Source organism: Cornus florida, unplaced genomic scaffold (assembly GCF_030987335.1).
Source record: "Cornus florida cultivar Cherokee Brave unplaced genomic scaffold, ASM3098733v1 CherokeeBrave_3.0.0_Hap2_Chr05, whole genome shotgun sequence".
NCBI lineage: Eukaryota > Viridiplantae > Streptophyta > Magnoliopsida > Cornales > Cornaceae > Cornus > Cornus florida.
In genome coordinates, this window is record NW_026775575.1 from 37,681,803 (window position 1) to 37,701,824 (window position 20,022).

The 20,022-nt window shown below is 35.2% G+C and overlaps 2 protein-coding genes and 1 long non-coding RNA gene across 3 annotated transcripts; 2 read left to right on the plus strand and 1 right to left on the minus strand.

The window, feature by feature from the left end:
• Nucleotides 1–1,603: 1,603 nt before the first annotated feature.
• LOC132306297 (uncharacterized) lies at nucleotides 1,604–4,807 on the minus strand. Its single transcript, XM_059803639.1, has 2 exons — nucleotides 2,105–4,807; nucleotides 1,604–1,896 (listed from the first exon to the last, which is right to left on the minus strand). Exon 1 carries the CDS (start codon nucleotides 3,025–3,027, stop codon nucleotides 2,368–2,370), a length of 660 nt encoding a protein of 219 aa, XP_059659622.1. The 5' UTR covers nucleotides 3,028–4,807; the 3' UTR covers nucleotides 1,604–1,896; nucleotides 2,105–2,367.
• LOC132309161 (uncharacterized) lies at nucleotides 4,236–5,274 on the plus strand. Its single transcript, XM_059807498.1, has 2 exons — nucleotides 4,236–4,619; nucleotides 4,708–5,274. The coding sequence occupies exons 1-2, from the start codon at nucleotides 4,236–4,238 to the stop codon at nucleotides 5,272–5,274; spliced, it is 951 nt and encodes a 316-aa protein (XP_059663481.1).
• A 937-nt stretch (nucleotides 5,275–6,211) lies between these two features.
• LOC132306298 (uncharacterized) lies at nucleotides 6,212–7,170 on the plus strand. Its single transcript, XR_009481911.1, has 2 exons — nucleotides 6,212–6,848; nucleotides 6,983–7,170. It is a non-coding gene; the product is annotated as an uncharacterized LOC132306298 (long non-coding RNA).
• The last annotated feature ends 12,852 nt before the right edge of the window (nucleotides 7,171–20,022 follow it).

Here is a 20,022-nt window from a genome sequence, read left to right on the forward strand (position 1 = left end):
TCTTGATTTTTTATTTTCATTTTCAACTTAGTTAATTGGCGTTGTTCCTCCTTTTTTTTTTTTTTTCGTGGTTGTTTTGTTTCCCTCTTAGTGAACTTGCATATATCTTTTTGCAAATTTTTTCCATAAATTGGCAGTATTTCATGTGTGGGAACTAGGTTTTCGTTAGAAAAGTAATTGAGCTACAGCACAAGTACCTGACTTACATAAATGACTATTTTATGAATCATACAATTTCCTTCAAGGTTTGGACTACAGACTTCTGAGTTATGCCATTTATAATTCTCCCTTTAAAATATCTTGTGTTTTCTTCAACAAGGGTGTTGGTGTCGCTGGAAGTTTGATTTCAGTACTACATTTTGTGATTATATTCTTGAAAAAGGCGGAAGTGAGAAATTGAGTGATGAAGCCATTGGGGAGACATTTGAGAAGGTGTGCTGCTCACTCTTTTTAGTATTCCAATTGACATGTAGAAAGTTACAATTAATGTCTATTTAGCATTCCAATTGAAGCTGCTTGTATGGACACTTGGGGTAATTATGAATATTGTTTTTTTGCTCTGCTATCTTCTATGTCAGTGATCAGACAATGGCAAGAGAGAGTCAAGGGGGAATATCAACTGTATAGACAAAATAAAATCGACTGGAATGGTATATTTGTTTAGAATGTTGAAGGTCTATTACCAGTAAAATCAATAGCAACCATAAGGCAAGTTCAAATCCACTAGAAAACTATACAGTTCCTTTACCACAAATCCATCCACTAAGGGCCTGTTTGGGAGATGTTTTGTTTTGTTTTAGACTTGCTACAGTAAGCTCTTTCAAGCCCAAAACATATTTGGTTGGGCTTGTTGTGTTTCAAACAGTTGTAAAACATTTTCAAAATTGGGCCCAAAATATGAAACACCAAATTGGTATTTTTTGTTGTTTTGGTTTTATTTGGGGTAAGAATTACTGTAGCGGAAGAAGCAAAAACGGGCATTTAACTGTAGCGGATGCAACAAGTATAAAACCAAAAAGTTGCAACAATCTAGGGTTTGCTTTGCTCGTTTGGTCTGGCGATTCTGGGCGATTCTTGGCGATGGCTGGGCAACAACTGAGAAGGACGATTCCACTACTGTTTTCAGCCGATCTCTTCGACGATCTCTAACCAGGTGCATGCCTCTCTCTCTTGTTTTATCTTTTCCTCCATTTTATTTTCCTCTGTGAAACAGTTCTTGCCCCTCTTGTGTTATTTCGGCTTCCACCAATTGATCCTTTTCATTAAAACCTCATTCAACCCACATGGTTGATTCTCAATTTCTAAGGTTAATTTGCCTACTTGTATTGCGTCCAGTCTATTTTTGTGAAGGTTCTCTGGTTAACAGAAAGAATATTTTTTTCTATACAATTTGGCATATAGTTTATTGGGTGCCTCAATATGTTTTCAGTAATTGGGTTTCCTAAATTTCAAGGGTTCGTGCCCTAATTCACATTTGCTACATATCTATATTTGTGAATGTATGTCTGTTTTGTTCTGACATAATTACTAGGTTTCATTTTCTTAGCCGAAATCAAGGTTCCAGTTTTCAATTCTTCCTATAAATCACAAAATAAATTTATGACCAGCAGGTATTTTGCATACACGAAATATGAGTGTGCACGAAGAAAGCCTTACTTTGCAGCTCTAATTTGAACTTTGAGAAAGTTAGGATCTAGCTCAGCAGCCACCAAACAGTCACGTAGGGCTTCCCTCATCCTCCCAAGAGACATCCTTGTAGCAGCACGATTGCTATAACACAGCACAAGAGGCTCAAGGCAGCATCCTGATGCCTCATTATGAGGGACACAATTTACACCCTTTATGTGAAAATCCTCAGCTTTGGACAAATATCCATTCTTATAAGCTTGATTTCCCCTGATAAAAAATCAAATCCCTTCAATAAAGAGTAAAAGATTGACAATGCCCAAAGTGAAAGATATGATGATCATATCTCATAGAAATAAAACCATTTAGGTAGATGCAACCTACTATAGATGAAGTATTTAAGACTACTCTTTAATTGAAAAGTTTGAAAGACAAAGGAAGTTCAGAAGCCAATGAACTACTATAATGCAAGAAGCACCTGATTCTCCACTTCTCACATGCATCCTGAGCTGCAGCAGTGGCAGGCGCTTGCTTGACATGCTCTTCAAATGCTTTAAATTTATTCTCCCTTTTGCTCTGGAATTCAAATTTTTCTTCCTTTTTATCCTGTGCCGCATTGAGCCGAGAAGAAGTGCACGAAAGGGGCGAAAATTGGACCGAGGAAGATGAAAACTCAAGTTTTTGACTTGGAGTAGTAGAATTAGAAACTCGACCAACTTTAATCCTATATTTCTTTTTGTTTTAACGCTTTACTGCTGATACATTAGCTTTTGGAGAGATTGCCGAAAAGGTAAAATCTCTTTTACCTGTATCTTTGGAACTTGAAGCAAAACGGTACTGTTTTCTACAATCACTTTCTTCATTCTTAATATTTGAACACACACCAGCTTTATCTTCCACAGCACCAGCACTGCCGTTGATGCTGACCTGCTCAATTTTGGCATTACTGCATTCAGTTTCAACTCTAGAAACAAACTTTTCTGACAGATAATCAGCAACACAACTACTTTCACCGTGACTCATGGAACCATTCTCATTTGGCTTTCTATATTTGCTGTCAGCTTCCTTGATATCATCTTCTTCTCGTGTAGCAACCAAATCTTCATCCTTTGAATGAGTAGAAATTGTAGAGTTCCCAGCAGAAGGTGCACAGTTATTATCTTGATATGGAGAAAAATCCATGGGTGAATAAAGTCCAGGAGACTCTGGTATATGCTGGGATATGCCTTCTTTTGACATTTGATCTTGCCTAGACTGCTCCTGAAGTAGACTAGCCTGCCTCAACTTCGCCCTTGTCTTCTTCAATCCCTTGTCCCTGGTTGATCCACTCTTTGCATTGGATTCCAAAGTCTTATCTAACCCAGGAAACACCAGTAAAACTATGGAATCAAAACTACCCATTCTTTTCTTCTAGGAGTGGGTGACAATGGGTCACATGAATTCTTTTCTTCTAGCTATCAGCGTGTGAGTAGTGCATGAGAGAGCGAGAGCAGTGAACTTTAACTGAGTGCCAAAAAGAGGTGGGTGCACTGCATATATTTTGATGCAATACCCATTCCTTGTATTATATGTACAAAAATAATAACTCACAATGTACCACTTAAACTTTAATAACTCAACTGTGAGTATTCTGTTAGCTTATTCTCTCATTCTTTAGGTCATCTTTTCTTAACCGTGCCATGTTGAATGTTTAGTTTCTTCAGGTAAGAGTAGGATAATTGTTTTGCATTATTTCTGAAAAAGTGAAATATCTAAACCAATCAAATTGGACATCCAATAAAGTCAACATGGGATATGGATTTATTAAATGAAAATCTGACGGATAGATCGGATCGACCATCATCCACTTCCTATCCAATCTGTTCACAGGTTTAGTGCCAAATAATATAAAGAATTATTTGTTTCAACTTTAATTATTTTATACATTTTGTGTGGCTTCTAAGAAAATAGTAAGAAATCATTCATTAAATTCGGATCTAGGCTGAGCCATTGGTAGAATCCCTCCAATGGCTCAGGCCCAGATCCGAATTTAGCCGAGGAAAGGTCCCAAAAAATATCAATTTTACTAGAATTTGCTTCTAAAAATGAAAAATTCTAGCTAACTTTAACTAATCAGTTGTTAAAAGGCCAAACTAGCCATCACTCTGAGAAGATAAGAAACCAAGTAAAAACTTAATTTATTATTATCCACTTTTAGTAAGTTAAGCTTCTCCTGAAAAGATCCATTCAACTTCTGTTCCTCTAGGAACAAAAATAGAATATCAGACCAAAAACTCAAGATGAGAATATGTATATGTCCACAACTAGATCATAAAAAATAGGAAATACCTTGTAATTTTAGCTGTACATTAGCCAGTTTGGTACACTCTTTCTCAAGTTCCATCCCCAATTATTTTACTTTTAACTCATTAGATGCTTGAATTGCTGCTAGAGATCTATTTTTCTCTTCTATTTTTCTCAAGTTCGATCCCCAATTGAATTACTACTTTTAACTCATGAGATGCTTGAACTTATATGGCTTTGAGTTATTGAAGTAATAGTATGAGTTATTGAAGTAATATATATTATTTTTGTTGTTATTAATTATAGTGTTGTTATTAATCTGTTAGATGGATATCAATGTTGAGAATGTAGAACAATGTGGTGAATATCTGGCAATTGAAGAAGAAGGGGTGGCTGAAGTTACGAAAGATGGAAAAGTGTTATGGGATGACTCACTTACTGAAAAATTCTGTAATATTATGGAAGAACAAGTTAGGGCTGGCAATCGTACTGACACAACATTTAATCCAAAAGGTTGGACTACTATGGTAAAAGAAATGAAGGTTCAAACAGGGACAAAATTTGACAAAACCCAACTTCGGAATAAGTTTAACCAATTGAGGACAATTTATATCGAGTTTAAGAAATTGTTATCGGAGACTGGAGTGGGATATAACCATGAGACGGGCATGGTTATAGTTGAGAAAGAGAGATGGGGCAGGTTGAGCAAGGTTAGTAATTTAATTATTAGTCCTAAATAAATAATAAAATATCGTATATTATTTGTTATGAGGTTAATATTGTAACAAAATTTTGTAGGTTATTAAGGGTACAAATAAGTTTCGTAGATATGGATATAAGCATTTTGACAAGATGTCGACTATATTTGGGGACACATATGCAACAGGAATGCATGCCCACCCCTCCACTACAGCACCCCCCACAATCATTTTGCCCACTCCCAATGATGACGATGATGAGAAAGAGGGTTGTCATGTCAGTCCCCCACCTTTACATAAAGGTAAGAAAGCCAAAAGAGATAGTTTATCTCCCAGTATGGCTGCACTCTTGTCAGGCATGGATGAGAATTCTGCGAAGAGAACTGAGAGAATGGAAGCTGCAATAGAGAAAGCAATTAAAGCATCTTCTACTTCTACTCGTGTATCTTCATGTGAGAAAGGAGATGATGAAGTTCTCTCTCCCTCTAAAAAGGATAAAGATGATGAAATGTTTGAAGCCTGCATGCTCCTTTTACAAAAAATACCTGGAATTGAGATGGCCCAATTTGCTAAGGTATCGAAGTTGTTACATGATTCTGAGAAATGGCTGAAATTTTTTCTCAGTTCTCCTGAGGAGATAAGAATTGGTTGGGCACTGAATGTTTGAGTCTTTCTTTATGGATGATTGTGTTTTGTTGTTTATTTAACTTATTACTATCTCACATTTGGATGACTGTAATAACTAAATACTTTTATTTCTTGGATGACTGTACTGCTATTATTTAAATGTTTTTCTTATTACGTTAAATGTTTTACTTATTAACTTAAATATTTTATTTATTACTTAAATGTTAAGCTTATTAACTCAAATGCTTTGTTTATTATTTAAATATTTTGTTTATTATTTAATTGTTTTGCTTATTAACTTAAATGCTTTACTTCTATTAAATCTTTAAATAGGGCAATGGATATGTGGAACCATATAAGAAGAATAATTCAATTTTATGACGATGAGGAGGACAATGAGAGTGTCTTAATATTTGCTACTCTTTTAGAAGAGCAGAACTTCTATCAAAAAAGGCGTTGTAGGGATTCCATTTTACAAAGGGAAACGTATGTTATGGAGATTTTAAACGGCCACAGAGAAAGATGTTATGAAAATTTTAGGATGTACCCTGAAGTTTTTAGAATATTGTGTAGTACCCTGAAAGGTATAGGGCTGAAAGATTCTAAATTTTTAACTGTTTATGAACAAGTGGCAATCTTTTTGCTCACTTTATCTCATAATCAAAGGAATCGTGTTGTAGCTGAGAGATTTCAACACTCCACTGAAACCATTTCCAGACACTTCCATGCTGTGTTACATGTAGTATGTCAGTTGGGCACCCATATCATTGCCCCTCCTGATTTTTCTGTGATTCCGAATAAGATTAGAGAGTCTTCTAGGTTTTTCCCTTACTTCAAGAATTGCGTGGGAGCTATAGATGGAACCCACATTCCTGTAACTCTGCCAGCAAGTACACAACTTTCATTTCGTGGTAGAAAGGGTTATACCACACAAAATGTAATGGTTGTATGTAACTTTGACATGAGGTTCACATATGTGCTAGCTGGGTGGGAAAGCTCCGCTAATGATTCGAGAATCCTAAAGGAGTGTATTGAGAATGAGGCAATGAACTTTCCAGCTCCACCAGCAGGTAATATTATCTTACAAATTCACTTAATATATGGTTAGTTTATCATACTGTATATATCTTTATGTATTTTAAACATGGCAGGTAAGTATTATTTAGTGGACTCAGGATATGCCAACAAGCCTGGTTATTTGGCTCCATTTCGAAGTCATACTTACCACTTTCAGGAATATCGTAGGACTAGACAACCTCGTGGTCGGGAGGAAGTGTTCAATCATAGGCATTCATCTTTGAGAAATATAATTGAGCGATGCTTTGGGTTGTTGAAGATGAGATTCGCTATTTTGAGGGCAATGCCTCCTTATAAGTTTTCAACACAAGTATTGATTGTAATGGCTTGTTGCACATTACACAATTTCATCAGAAATCAGCATCAGTCTGATGATTTATTTGATAGTAACGATCCTCCTCAAAGTGATGGTGAAGATGATGAGATTGTTGAGCATGTGCCTTCGGCTCAGCTTCGAGAAATGGATCAGTTGCGTAATACTATTGCTGATCGAATTTGGAATTCTCTTTAGCACTTTTGATCCTTCTGAAAGTGATGGTATATTTTTTCTTTTATATGTCATATATAAAAGAATGTAATATTTTTTCTCTTTATTGTAAGCTTGTAATATATATATGTAATATAAATCATTTTTGCAGATATATAATTCAACTTAAATGCTATTATTGCAGATATGAAGTGTGTTGATGCTCTCTTAAAGGCCACATGTGCTGTTATGAAGATGATGTGTCGTTGCCATTGTCATCCACTTTATGAACTTCTTATCAATTTTTACTGACAACTATGTATTGTTAATGCTTTGTTCCAAACATTTTATGTACAACTTAAACTTGTTTAATTTGTTGGTTGAATATTTAAAGACTTGTAAATAGTATACACTCTATTTCAATTATGCTTTCAGTTGGGTTTGTTTTTATTTTAATGTTGTGTTGGACTATACAGATAACATGATAATAAAATTGAAGCAGGTTATTGCAAAGAACTTGTAAATAGGTTATTGCTAATTTTTTTTTACAAAGGTTGACTCTCATGTAGTATAGTAAAATGTGACTAGAAATGTTTTTATTTTTAATGTTGTGTTGAACTATACATGTATAATGATAATAAAATTGAGATGAGTTATTTCAAACAACTTGTAAATAGTTTATTGAAAAAATTTATATATATATGTTTGTGGGTTCAAATTTCTCCATATCTATTAAAAATATGATAACTATTTATAAATATACATAAAATTTATAAAAACAAATAAAAAACAAGGATAACCAAACATGTTTTTTTTTTTCTGTTTTTTTTTTTGTTTTTTTTTTTTTTTTTTTTTTTTTTACAACAGTTGGACTGACCAAACATGTTTTGTTTTCAAAAATTTTGAAACGCATGACTTACCAAACATGTTTTGCATGTTTTTGCTTTCGATATTTCCACAGCAAAACATCGTTCCCAAACGAGCTTCCGAATTTTTTCCAAAACACTCCTACAGCAAAAACAAAGCATACGTCAAACGGGCCCTAAAAGTTGACTCTTCAGAATCTATAGATAGATAAGCACAGTGCAGGTTCACACATGGCAGACATACAATAGGTGCCTAAAATCCTTTCCAAGTACAAATACCAAAACTATAAAAAAAATCCCTAAATTCAGTTTACACCACCATCTTAAAACTATAAAAAAAATTAAATGCATAATATTACATTAAGAAAAATATCCTAATATTTGTTTTTTCGATATTACTAATCACTACTTATAACATAGAATCATACCACTTAGATGCAAATAGTGTGATATACAAACTCATGAATATTATCACAAACTCATGAATATTGCCAAATTGCACAAATAGTGTGAGTGGTAGGTTTTTTGTGCATGAATATTGCCAAATATTAATTTTCATCTTTTTATTTATTTTTTTTATTTTTCAAGTTAGACATGTATCTAGTTAGTCGAAATAATGTGTTTTTTTCTTAGTCTATGTACTCTCTGAATTTTTTTTTATGATGTGAAGTCCTAAATTTTTTTAAGTTAGGGATTTGACTTGGACCAAACTGAAGTCGAATCAAGCCGAACAAATCATAGAACAAATTTTGATAGTTCCTGAATCGTTTGAGTTGGTTTGAGTTGAATTTAAACTATTATTACAAAAAGATAAGTTTGAATTTCTTAGGTTAGGAATTCAACTTGAACCAATCTAAAGCCGAATCGAGATTGACGAATCATTCAACAAGTTTTGATAGATCTTTTAGTCGTTTGGGTTGAGTTTGAGTTGAATTTCAACTATTATTACATAGATAAGTATAAATTCGCTCAATTTGACTGGTTGGATTGTGTGACAAGTTGAGCTTTTCAACCAATTTCTTTTAAATTATTAACATGTGCAATTCATCTATCTTGAATCGAGTACAATTTTTGCTAAATTTTCATGAGACAAAACACAAATTGCCAAACACAAAACTACTCAAGATAAGTAGTATTTTTTTATTTTACTTTTTTATTTTTATTTTTATTTTTATCCAATGTATTTTCTGATATTAAAAATAAAAAAACAAAAAAACTTTTAGCCTCAACCTATCCAAACATCCAAATTGAGATTTGGTATTGATTTTTGTCCTAATAAACACCTTGATCTTGGAACTCCTACTTATACGAATAAATATTAGATGTGCTCGGTACATCATGCACCGTGCTTATTCAAACCATCCATATATTATACGCACTAATGCGCCCAGTGCCCAAAGCGCCCCCAATATCTATTCTTCTTATAGTTGTGTAATATGAGCACCCCATATCTATTCTCCTCCAACAACAATTTCATTGGAAGCCCACGGTTGACCATAAAATCATGGGAATAGATCCGATGCATTCTCCTCATTGAGTTTTAAGTTACTTTGGAGCTCAACTTTGCCCCCACATCACGTGTATCTGACTCACTGAGCCCCGTCAGGCGTCAGTGGAAAACTATTGGATGAGTTGAGGTGCCATTGGAATTTTGGATATTTATTTATATTATATGTTTAAATTTTGTAATATGGGAGTTTTGAATATGGATTAACAACAATTTTTTTTTTGTTTAAGATTGTCTCCAATTTTCATCTTGGTCTACCAAATATATCCAATATTAATCATTTAGAGTTGTGAGTTACCAATTTTTATTTTTCTTTCTAAATTAAAAAAATTTATGAGTACGGAACTCTTGCAATAATTTCTTTAATTTGAATCGTAATCGCAGCTTTGATCGATTGGCGATGGGGCATCAGCTCTCTCTCTTTCCCCCTCTTTGTGCAGAAAAATGGGGGCCCAAACTAAAGAGAGGTTAATTAATTGAGGGTAATGTTGTCTTCTGACTTTTCCGGCACCCTATTGTTAGTAAAAAGGGGTTAAATGTAACAATTTGTTAGTTCGGGGGTTTTATGTAATGCAAGGGGGGTTAGTTGCCAAATCCCAATACTTTAAGGGAGTGTTTTTTTGCACTTTTCCCTATAATATATTAGCTTGATAATATTGAAATTAGAATATTTAGCGTGAGTAATTTTAAATTCAAATATCTATTACGAGTAAGTAAAGTTCTTTCGTTTATTAGCAGTATCTCGTCACTGATTTGGTGACTTAGGTCGCCCTCTCTCATATCATATCCCATGGCCAAATATCCAACTCCACTAGTTCACCAATTAAGCAAACTTATAAAAATGGTCCAAGTTGGTATCAGGTCCAGGTTAGTCTAATTTTGTGGGGCTATTAATATTTTAATTTATAATGATAGTAACATAGATCAAGTTCATGTTTGGACACAGTTTTCAAAAGAACATAACCAAAACCATGAACTCACATTGGATATTTGGCCAACAGTTGAGTTTGGCAACAATATGAAATAAAATTTAGATCAAATTTCATCCCCTGGAAAAATGTCTGCAACTCCAAAACGCCCGTTAAAACCCTCAAGGATTTATCCCAAATCAAGTAAGTCAGGCAGAGAAAATTGTTGAAAATTTCCCTGAAAGTGATGTTCTTTTTATGCTGCGTTTGGTTGCTGAGGAAATTAAAATAATGAACATATACCTGAACGAAAATACTAATGAACTACTAGTTGCTAGTCGATGCCACACTCTCAATCAATCATATTTTCTTATTATTTTACAGATGAGTAACTTAACCATTTTTTTCATATATATTTTTGAGTACCTACTAACTGAAGTACCTACTAATTCCCATTATAATTAATTATAATTTAACAATTCTATTAAATAGTTTGTTTAACTGCATTTGAATTTTTTAAAATTTGTTTGGTCATACTATGTATGACTCCCTCTAGCATGTGAAAAAGTGAATATATATATTAATTTGGTTATAACACGCTAACTGTGATCAAGTAAATGCCAATACATTCTGCTAAAAATGACAATTGTTGCAAATGGCTCTTTGTTTCAGCTCTAATGTCAAAGATAGGTGGTGATTAGGAGTTGTAGTGAAGTCCAATCCGCCAAATGAGTACGACTCTGAGGATGGCCTTTTGTTATAGTGCCAATTGGCTATGCTTGCATCCTCTCTTTTTTTTTATATATATATTATTATTATTGTAATGCAGTTCAATTAAATGAAGTATCACAATTATATGTGTATATGTATATATCCTTTGCTTCTTCAAGAAGCCCAGCTCGACCAAAAAAATGGATCTGCAATCCATCAAGGGCCACCCTCACTCACACACAAATACACGCAGACGCACACACATACACGTACACACGGGGAAAAAAAGAGTACCTTCTCGCCGGAAGATCACCAACGGTTGAAATTGGCGGAACAGAGGGCATCGACGAAGGAAACGCCTTGACCGAGAGGAATTGTTGGCCTCCGATGATGATGATGAGAGTCGATGAGGTGGTCAGCTCTTCGTTCCCTCAAAAATCCCATCTCGTCGATCCATTATCCATCGATTCCCTTCCTTAATGGTTAGGGTTTGAAGGGGAGAGAGAGATTCAGAAGCTAGGGTCGCTCAATTCGTCTCTGGATTAGGGTTAACACATCCAAATTAATCGTTAGGGTTTGAAGGGAAGAGAGAGATTCAGAAGCTAGTCTCTCAAATCGTTAAGAGTTTGCTGGGCCACTGGCCGTTAACAGAAAATCTAAATTACCGTTTAGCCCTTAAATTAAATGAAGCCGTTTTGAGTTGTATCCAACTTTAACGGTTGATGTGGCAAAATCGGGTGTAATGAATACCTTCATTTTGAATCTGCCACCTCATAATAATTTGGTCATTTATGTAATTTTAAAAAACCAACAACCCCCAGCTTCTCTCTCCATCTCTCCTACCCCTTTATGCTTTCTCCAAACCCTAAATAAACGCCGCCGCCATATGTCCAGACCAAGGCCGCCACAATTTGAGCAACCTTTTGCCAATGACACAAAAATTGGATGGGTTTGACAGCGCTGCCATATGCCGAGACCAACGTCTCCACCGACAGAGACAACGAGAAATACAGCTAGAGGAGAGGTTGCGGAGATCAGCGCGAAGCCTAGACTAACACTGCCACGATTTGAGCAAGCTTCTGCTAGTGACACGAAAAGTGGGTGATGGGTTTGACAGCACCGTCCAGGAATTCAGGGATGAGGCGGTCGAGTGGTGGTTTGGTGAATTGGAGGCATCGCGACCCTTGGAGAAAGGGGATCGGCGGAGGAAGAGGGTTTTGACGGTGGAGTAATCGGTGGGGGTGGCGGCGGCGGCGCCTCCATTTTCTCTCTTCATCAATTTCTGCTACCGATTGTGGGGTTGAGGATAGTGGGGGTGGTGGCACCGCGGTGGTTGTAAGGTGGGAATGGTGGTGGCAGTTACAACGATAGGATGGTGGCACGGTGGAGGCCCAGTGGTTATCTCTTCCGTTGATTTCTGCTGCTGATTGTGGGTTTGGGGATAGTGGTGGTGGCAACGCCAATGTGGTGTGATGCAGTGGTGCCGCGATAGTTGTAAGGCGAGAATGGTGGTGGCGCCGCGGTGGTATGAGTGGGGTGGTAACGAGTTGAAAGTTCAGGAAGATATAGTGCATTTTACCCTATTATTTTTGAAAAATTACTTTCAACTAATTGCTCTGATAATTTTAAACATTTGTAAAACTTTGTAAGAAATAGGTCAAAAATAATGTTTTAGCTCGTTTTAGTACTATTCAGCCCAATACAGGGAGGAACCAAACTTGCCAATTACTTAGGGGTGGCAATTCGTGTTCGCAGTCGTAATTATGTCGTGTCAATATAAGGGTATTTTACTAAATAGTTTAACCCAAACACGATCCGTTTAATAATCGTGTTAGGAACTCTCAATACTAACCCAACCTGTTTATTAAACAGGTTACACGTGTAACCCGTTTAATGACATGTTTAATAAAATAAAATATTTTATTATTTAAATTATTAATAATACTCAATCAAACATTAAATACTAGAAAAATATAAGTTTCAATCCAACCAAATTACCAAATAATCTCTAATCTATAAAAGAATAAATTATAAGATACAAGTTTAGATAGTTATTTTGAAACTTAAATAGAAATTTGTTTATGATATGTTTGGTTAAACGGGTTACATGGGTTGCACTCCTCAACCCAAACACGATACGATTAACTAAACGGGTTAATCGTGTTGACTGTTTATGACCCAAATCCTTTTAAGGTCAACCTAAACCCGTTTAACTCGTGTCGTGTTGGTGGGTCGTGTCAAACTTTGCTACCCTTACAACTAATCCAGACTTTTGTGCCCAATACTTTCTCTCTCATCGCAAGCCCTAATCTCAGGCGATTTGGAGGCGACAGAACCCTAATCCCTTGATACGTCCGTTTTGTTTAAACATAAAAATATTTTTCAAAAAATATATATATTTTTTATTTTCTAGTGTTTGATTGTCATATTTGTCATATTTTACGAAGAAAAAAAAAATCAAAATTTAACAAAAATAAATTATTCATAAATTTTCAGCAAGTTAATTTTACGTGCCATGTCCGATGGATTCAACCTCAACCTCGACGTAGATCTTTACCAAACACTGATTGTTAAGGATGAAATCCATGCGATTCGATACGACACCGTTTTCCTACAAAGAAGAGAGTAGAAGATCGATGAATCTTGACGGCACCGGTATGGTGCCTGCCAAGAGCTCTCCGACGATCAAGTTAGTAACCGGAGGTCTAAAAAAAAGGCAGGGATTTAATAATAGTTTTTTCGTCGTACCTTATTCTCAAGTCGTCTTCCTATTTATCGTCACTTTCCTTATTCTTGATAAGGAAATATCATAATCCTTATCCCATAGAACTTATCCCATGGAAATTTTATCATTGAAAAGATTTGTCATTATCCCATAGAACTTATCTAATGGAAATCGTTATTCTTGATAACGAAATATTATCTTTCGAAAGTAAAAGAGATTTGGCGGCTGGTCAACACTTAGTTGCCTCTATCGTTAGGTCAAGATAGGTTAGATTCATTTTTCCCTATCAGTTGCCCCCCATTCCCAAGCTTGCTCGTCTAGCTTTGGGAATGTAATTTTTTTTTTTTTTTTTGCCCCCGGCACTATTCGAACAGTGCCCGCGGGTACTGTTCATTAAACAATAGATTTTTTTTTTTTTTTTGTTTTGCCCCTGGCACTCGGGAACAGTGCCCACGGGTATTGTTCATTGAACAATAGGTTTTTTTTTTTTTTTTTTTTTTTTTTTTTACCCTTGGGTACTCTTCCCTTGGGTGATGTTCCCATGAGTAATCTTCCCTTGGGTACTCTGTCTTGGGTAATGTTCCTGTGGATACTCTACCCCTGGGTAATGTTGGTACTCTGCCATTTGGGTAATGTTCCCTTGGGTAATGTTCCCTTAGGTAATCTTCCCTTGGGTAATCTTCCATCGGGTAATCTTCCCTTGGGTAATGTTCCCGTGGGTACTCTGCCCTTGGGTAATGTTCCCTTGGGTACTCTTCCCAATGGTGAAATTAATACAGATACAAAATCAAGGTTCTGTTTTGGAAAGGCGTGAATTTAAACCCATGGTCAATGACTCTTAGTGATGTAAAACTGGATTTTCTTTTGAAAATCCAATATACTAGTTATAAACTTCATGGGTTTCAGTCAGCCCATCCCTTTGGCAAGGGAATAAATTTTACTAACTTTACTTAGCTCGTCACTCCTATAATAAGGGAACGAGCTTCACTCAGCTTGTCCCTTTAGTAAGAGAATTAAATTTTACGAGCTTCCCTCAGTTCGTCCCTTTAGTAAGGGAATTAGGTTTTACGAGCTTCACTCAACTTGTCCCTTTAGTAAGGGAATTAGGTTTTACGAGCTTCACTCAGCTCGTCCCTTTAGTAAGGGAATTATATTTTTGTCAAGCATCGGGAATACCAAGTCCTACTGAGCTAAGCATGCTTGATGATTACTTTCTTGTCCCTTTTAATAAGGGAAGTAGATTTGCTCGAGCGTTGTGAGCTCACCCTTTAATAAGGGAGTACTGAACCCTCTGTCTCTTTACCGAGGGAAGAAGATGAAGTTGACCATTCGTTCCTTTATGGGGGGAAAGAGGTGTTGTCTAAAGGAGGGTGACCCATTTAATACAAGAGGTAGTCGTCTCGTCTCCCTAGTAAATGAAGGAATCTTTAATTATCTCACCCTTCTATGTAGAAGAAGTAATCGGTTTCTTATCCCTTTAATGAGGGAAGAATATGTTATTGGCCCTTAGTTCCTTTAATGAGAAAAATAGATTACTATGAGCTTAATATTACCACATAGGTAGGTAACTAAAAACGTAATATTTTATTGCATAAAAATTGAGGGTCATCCATCTCAATGGTGATGGTGACCTTATTGGAAAATAAAATAACACGTGAAATGATGAACTGAGATGCCCCCAGTCTTTATTTTGAATGAATTGATAAGGCTAATTCCAGCTGTGAGACAATTGTCAGTCGGTATACTTATCTAAGTCCTCCTCACTATATGTCATATCGCTTTGGTTGAAGAATGATCTCTTATAGCTGGTATCTTTTTCATCCCTGGTGAGAAAGGTTGACCTCTTCTTGTCATCTTTTTCCTTTCCCTTCCGTGCATTCATGGCGTCTTCAGCGTTCATGTGTTTCTACGCTCTGATCAACAACTTTACCATACTGGTGGGAGGTTCTTTGGATAAGGCGAATAAGAATCTGGAGGTTTGGAGTCCCCTATGAAAGCGGTCAAAGCCACCTTGTCGTCCACCTCTTCTACCCGCAATATCTCTGTGTTAAATCGGGTAATGTATTCCCAGATCGACTCGCCCTTCTGTTGCTTCACGATAAGCAGGTAGGTGGCCGACCTCCTATGCCTCTGACCTGCAATGAAGTGGCTCACAAATTACTTACTCAGTTCTTCGAAGGTGTTGATGGTTCCTTAAGTGTAGTGGGAAAAGCTCGGCATATGATTGCATCTGGCACGGCGTGCAAATGCATAAGAGCTTGAAAAGTTTCCAGGTGATCGAGGGGATCTTTGGTCCTATCGAAGCTTTCGAAAGAGGGCATCCTGAACTTGCTAGGCAGGGGGCATTTCATAACGGTGGGGCTGAATGGCAGGTTGGTCCTCTGCACCAGGTCATCTATGGCGGCAGGACCTTTCCCTTTCATAGCCTGCATTACATCTTCCATTTTTGCCTTGAGATCCTAGATCTGTAGGTTGAAATAGGTAACTTTCTTTGTCTTTTCCTTAACACGGAAGGTTGTGTCTGTTTGAGGCTGGGGATTCCGCGAAGGCGGGGAAGGAGGTTCTCTGTGTTGGTTTCGGACTTGGCTTTGTTCTTTCTCGAACTTATGAGAAGGATTATTTTCTCGGTTCTCCTCGTGTTGTCCCCCATCATTCAGATTTGGAGGACATGGGTCGGACAATTCTTGTTGAGGTGATGGTCCCGCTAGGATAAGATGTCGAAGGATCTCTGCATTTTGTTGGATCAACTGGTCCATACTCAGATGCAGAGTTTGGACCTGTAGTTTTAACGCTGCAAGTCGTTCCTGGTCATTCGGGACGTCTGGGTGCTCACCTGACCCTTCTCTTTGACTGGATCCCTGCAACGATGTTTCTGTTCCAGTTACCATACCGAACCGCAAGTGCATATACCCAACTGAGTAATTGATTTAAGAGAATCGTCGTTCCCACAGACGGCGCCAACTGTTGAGGGTGAAATCCACGCGAACCGATACAACACCGTTTTCCTGCAAAAAAAGAGAGTAGAAGATCGATGAATCTTGACGGCACCGGTGTGGTGCCTGCCAAGAGCTCTCCGACAATTAAGTTGGTCACCGTAGGTCTAAAAGAAAGGTAGGGATTTAATAATAGTTTTTTCGTCGTACCTTATTCTCGAGTCGTCTTCCTATTTATCGCCACTTCCCTTATTCTTGATAAAGGAATATTATAATCCTTATCCCATGGAAATCTTATCCTTGATAAGATTGTTATTATCCCATGGAACTTATCCAATAGAAATCGTTATCCTTGATAACGAAATATTATCTTTCGAAAGTAGAAGAGATTTGGCGGCTGGTCAATACTTAGTTGCCTCTATCGTTAGGTCAAGATAGGTTAGGTTTATTTTTCCCTATCACTGACAAAGTAAAAATAAAACAATATATATATGAAGCAACTGAACGGGACTGTATGTATGTATATACATACATACATATATACATACATACATACAGTCCCATTCAATTGCTCCCTGGTATGCAAGGAGCAATATACGCGACTTTAATTTCAGTCGTTGGATTTCATTCAATGACTAAAATTGAAAACAATTATATTAGTTGTTTCTGGTTTTTTAAGACTCCAAATTAAACCTGAATGTTTTAAATAAAATTAAACACCTTATAATAAGGAGATATTAATAATACAAAAATTAAACAAATAATTCCACAAAAAATCGTGGAGTCCTTCTATTACAGGGAAAAAAGAAAAAAATTCTCGTTTGTACAAAATTTTTGACAGAAAACTTAAATTTTTTTTTTTTTGTAACTCTTTTCTCTATATTCATGTTCTAGTGAAAAAGTTTCTCTTTAAACATTGCAAGTTCTGTTACTGCATACTCGGGTAAATTTCTTATAGAGGTTAGTATCTCACTCAACACACTCATTTCTCGATGCATGACTATAAATAGCTTCACTTGGGAGATATTTTTGTTTAGTTCGTATCCTCGTGTAATCAGTCTGTTTCTCCAATTGTTGAGGTTTTTTTCCCTAGCTAATATTAAAAAGTGAAAGAAGATAAAAAAAATTTGGGAGTTATCATCACAACTAATGGTATAAAATAATTCTTAGAAAGACTCTACTACTCTCATTCTTCTATATCCAAACGATGTTATGTTGTGATGGTATAAAATAATTCGTAGAAAGACTACACTACTCTCACTCTTCTATATCCAAACGATGCTAGTGGAATAATTTGTTTAATTTTTTGTTATTAATACCTCCTTATTATAAGGTGTTTAATTTTGTTTTCGGAATCTTAAAAAATCAGAAACAACTAATATAGTTGTCTTCAATTTCAGTCATTGGAAATTCAACGACTAAAATTGAAGTTGCGTACATTGCTCCCTGCACACCAGGGAGCAACTGAACAAGACTATATATATATATATATATATAAACAACTACATTCATTTCATTATATATATCACTTGCTATTAATATATAAAAGAAAATAATATGAATTGTGATTGTAAGAATTGAACGCGAATACATATATAACACACATATATATAGTTAAAATATAATTAAAAAAAGAAATAAAATAATTCATTCCCATAATATTATTTGTTTTGGCAATTTAAAAAGAAAGAAAATAATATATTACATAAGGGATAAAACTGAGTATAGGAAAATAAAAACAGAGAGATAAGAAAAGATTAAAGGGTAATTTTATCTTCAAAATTTATATTTTTAATTTCTATAAAGGCAGGACACATCTCATAAATGAACGTATAATTATAAGAATTGTGATAATCAATAAGAAGCGCGACTGTGGAGACTCAACAATTAGCACTTCTTATTTTTTATTTTACTTTTTATAAATCTGATATGTCATAATAGATTTACACAAATTATTTAGTTTTAGCTCCCTTGATTGTTTTATACTTTTTGTGTAAAAATATATCCCTAATAATAACCAACCAGTGTCATGCATACCTTTTCTGTAAAAATATATCCTCAATAATAACCAACCAGTGTCATGTATAGACCCCACATAATTTTTACAAATCTACTTAATATAGAGTTGATTAGTTAATGGAATCAGAAGAGAGAGAAAAAAGGAAATATACTAATTTGACTATGTAAAAAGATTATGTAAAACAACGGGCAGTGGCCTAGTGCTATCAGTCTCTTACATCTCGAAGGGAGATCAGGGGTTCAAGTCTTAAAAGAGACATGTGTGTGTGAATTCCAATCCAACTAACAAAAAAAAAAAAAAATTTACACGAACGACACGCACTTTCAATACCTTCTCGTATAAAAGATTATGAGTTTATAAATGCTGTTGATTTTATGCAACTTCTACATTATTTTTCTTCCTTTTGTACTTAGTCTTGAAGTGGTACTTTTCTATTATCCTCATTTTCTTTTCTTTTAACCTCATCAAGAAATTTACACATCAATAAAAAAAACACTTGAACAACAGATATTTTCTTTTGAAAGTTAAAAGAAGTTTCATTAGTCTACCAGACTACTTTAATCGAGTGATTTGTGATTCGACTCAATTGCGAAGCATTCGGTTTGATCGCAACGAGGGTATTGCAAGTTCAGGTGAGAAAAAATGTTACAAGGTTAGTCTTGTCCCACATTAGATCCAAATAAAAATTAAAATAAATGTATATGATTTGAATATTAACTCTACCTAATAACTTAAATTTTTTAATAACTTAAATTTTTTTAATAAGACAATGTTTTTTTAAACATATTTATAATACATAACATATATTTATAGGTTTAAAACACCAAGCATATTCCATATCGAATTCTAGTTTTGCCTTCTTTCTTCACCGCTAGAACTTCATCCAAATCACGTCAAATTTCGTGGATTTGATTATCAAAACTTTATCAAAATCTCAATGGATTTTGTGTATTTAAATCATGCAGCTCAATCGAAATCGCTAGAACTTCATCCAAATCACGTCAAATTTCGTGGATTTGATTATCAAAACTTTATCAAAATCTCATTGGATTTTGTGTATTTAAATCATGCAACTCAATCGAAATCTTACATTTGGCCCTCCAAAACTTGATCAAAATCTCATATAATAACACAATTGATCTTGTCAATTGTCAAAACTTTATCAAAATCTCATTCAATGTAAGATATGGATATGTGACTCAAATTTGAAATGGCAAAATAAAATTTCAGCTTCCATTCCATTCTACCATATAGAAGAAACATATCGGAGATTGCTAGTTCCTATAATTTAAATACACCCCATTGGTATATGCTACATTCAAATGAGTTTGGAGTTGAATCATATCATTTGTTTATCTCTGTTCTTTCAATGCAAAGGTCGAAGAAATATATGTATATATTGGTTGTCCAAAAAAAGAAACCTGCCTTTGGTTGTGCATTCTTATCCCGCAATAATGAATTGAGTTCATATAGGTATTTTTGACGCCGCTATTGATTGTTCTTCATGTTATAAAATAAAAAAATTTAAAATTTAAAATTATTTTAAAAGATTATAAAAGTAAATATATATAATTT

What these genes read in the sequence shown, in the direction of transcription:
- LOC132306297 (XM_059803639.1), bottom strand. Translation starts at nt 3,027, where the DNA reads ATGGGTAGTTTTGATTCCATAGTTTTACTGGTGTTTCCTGGGTTAGAT.
- LOC132309161 (XM_059807498.1), top strand. Translation starts at nt 4,236, where the DNA reads ATGGATATCAATGTTGAGAATGTAGAACAATGTGGTGAATATCTGGCA. An exon ending in GATGGGGCAGGTTGAGCAAG is followed by an intron (nt 4,620 to 4,707) that starts GTTAGTAATTTA and finishes AAAATTTTGTAG; the next exon opens with GTTATTAAGGGTACAAATAA.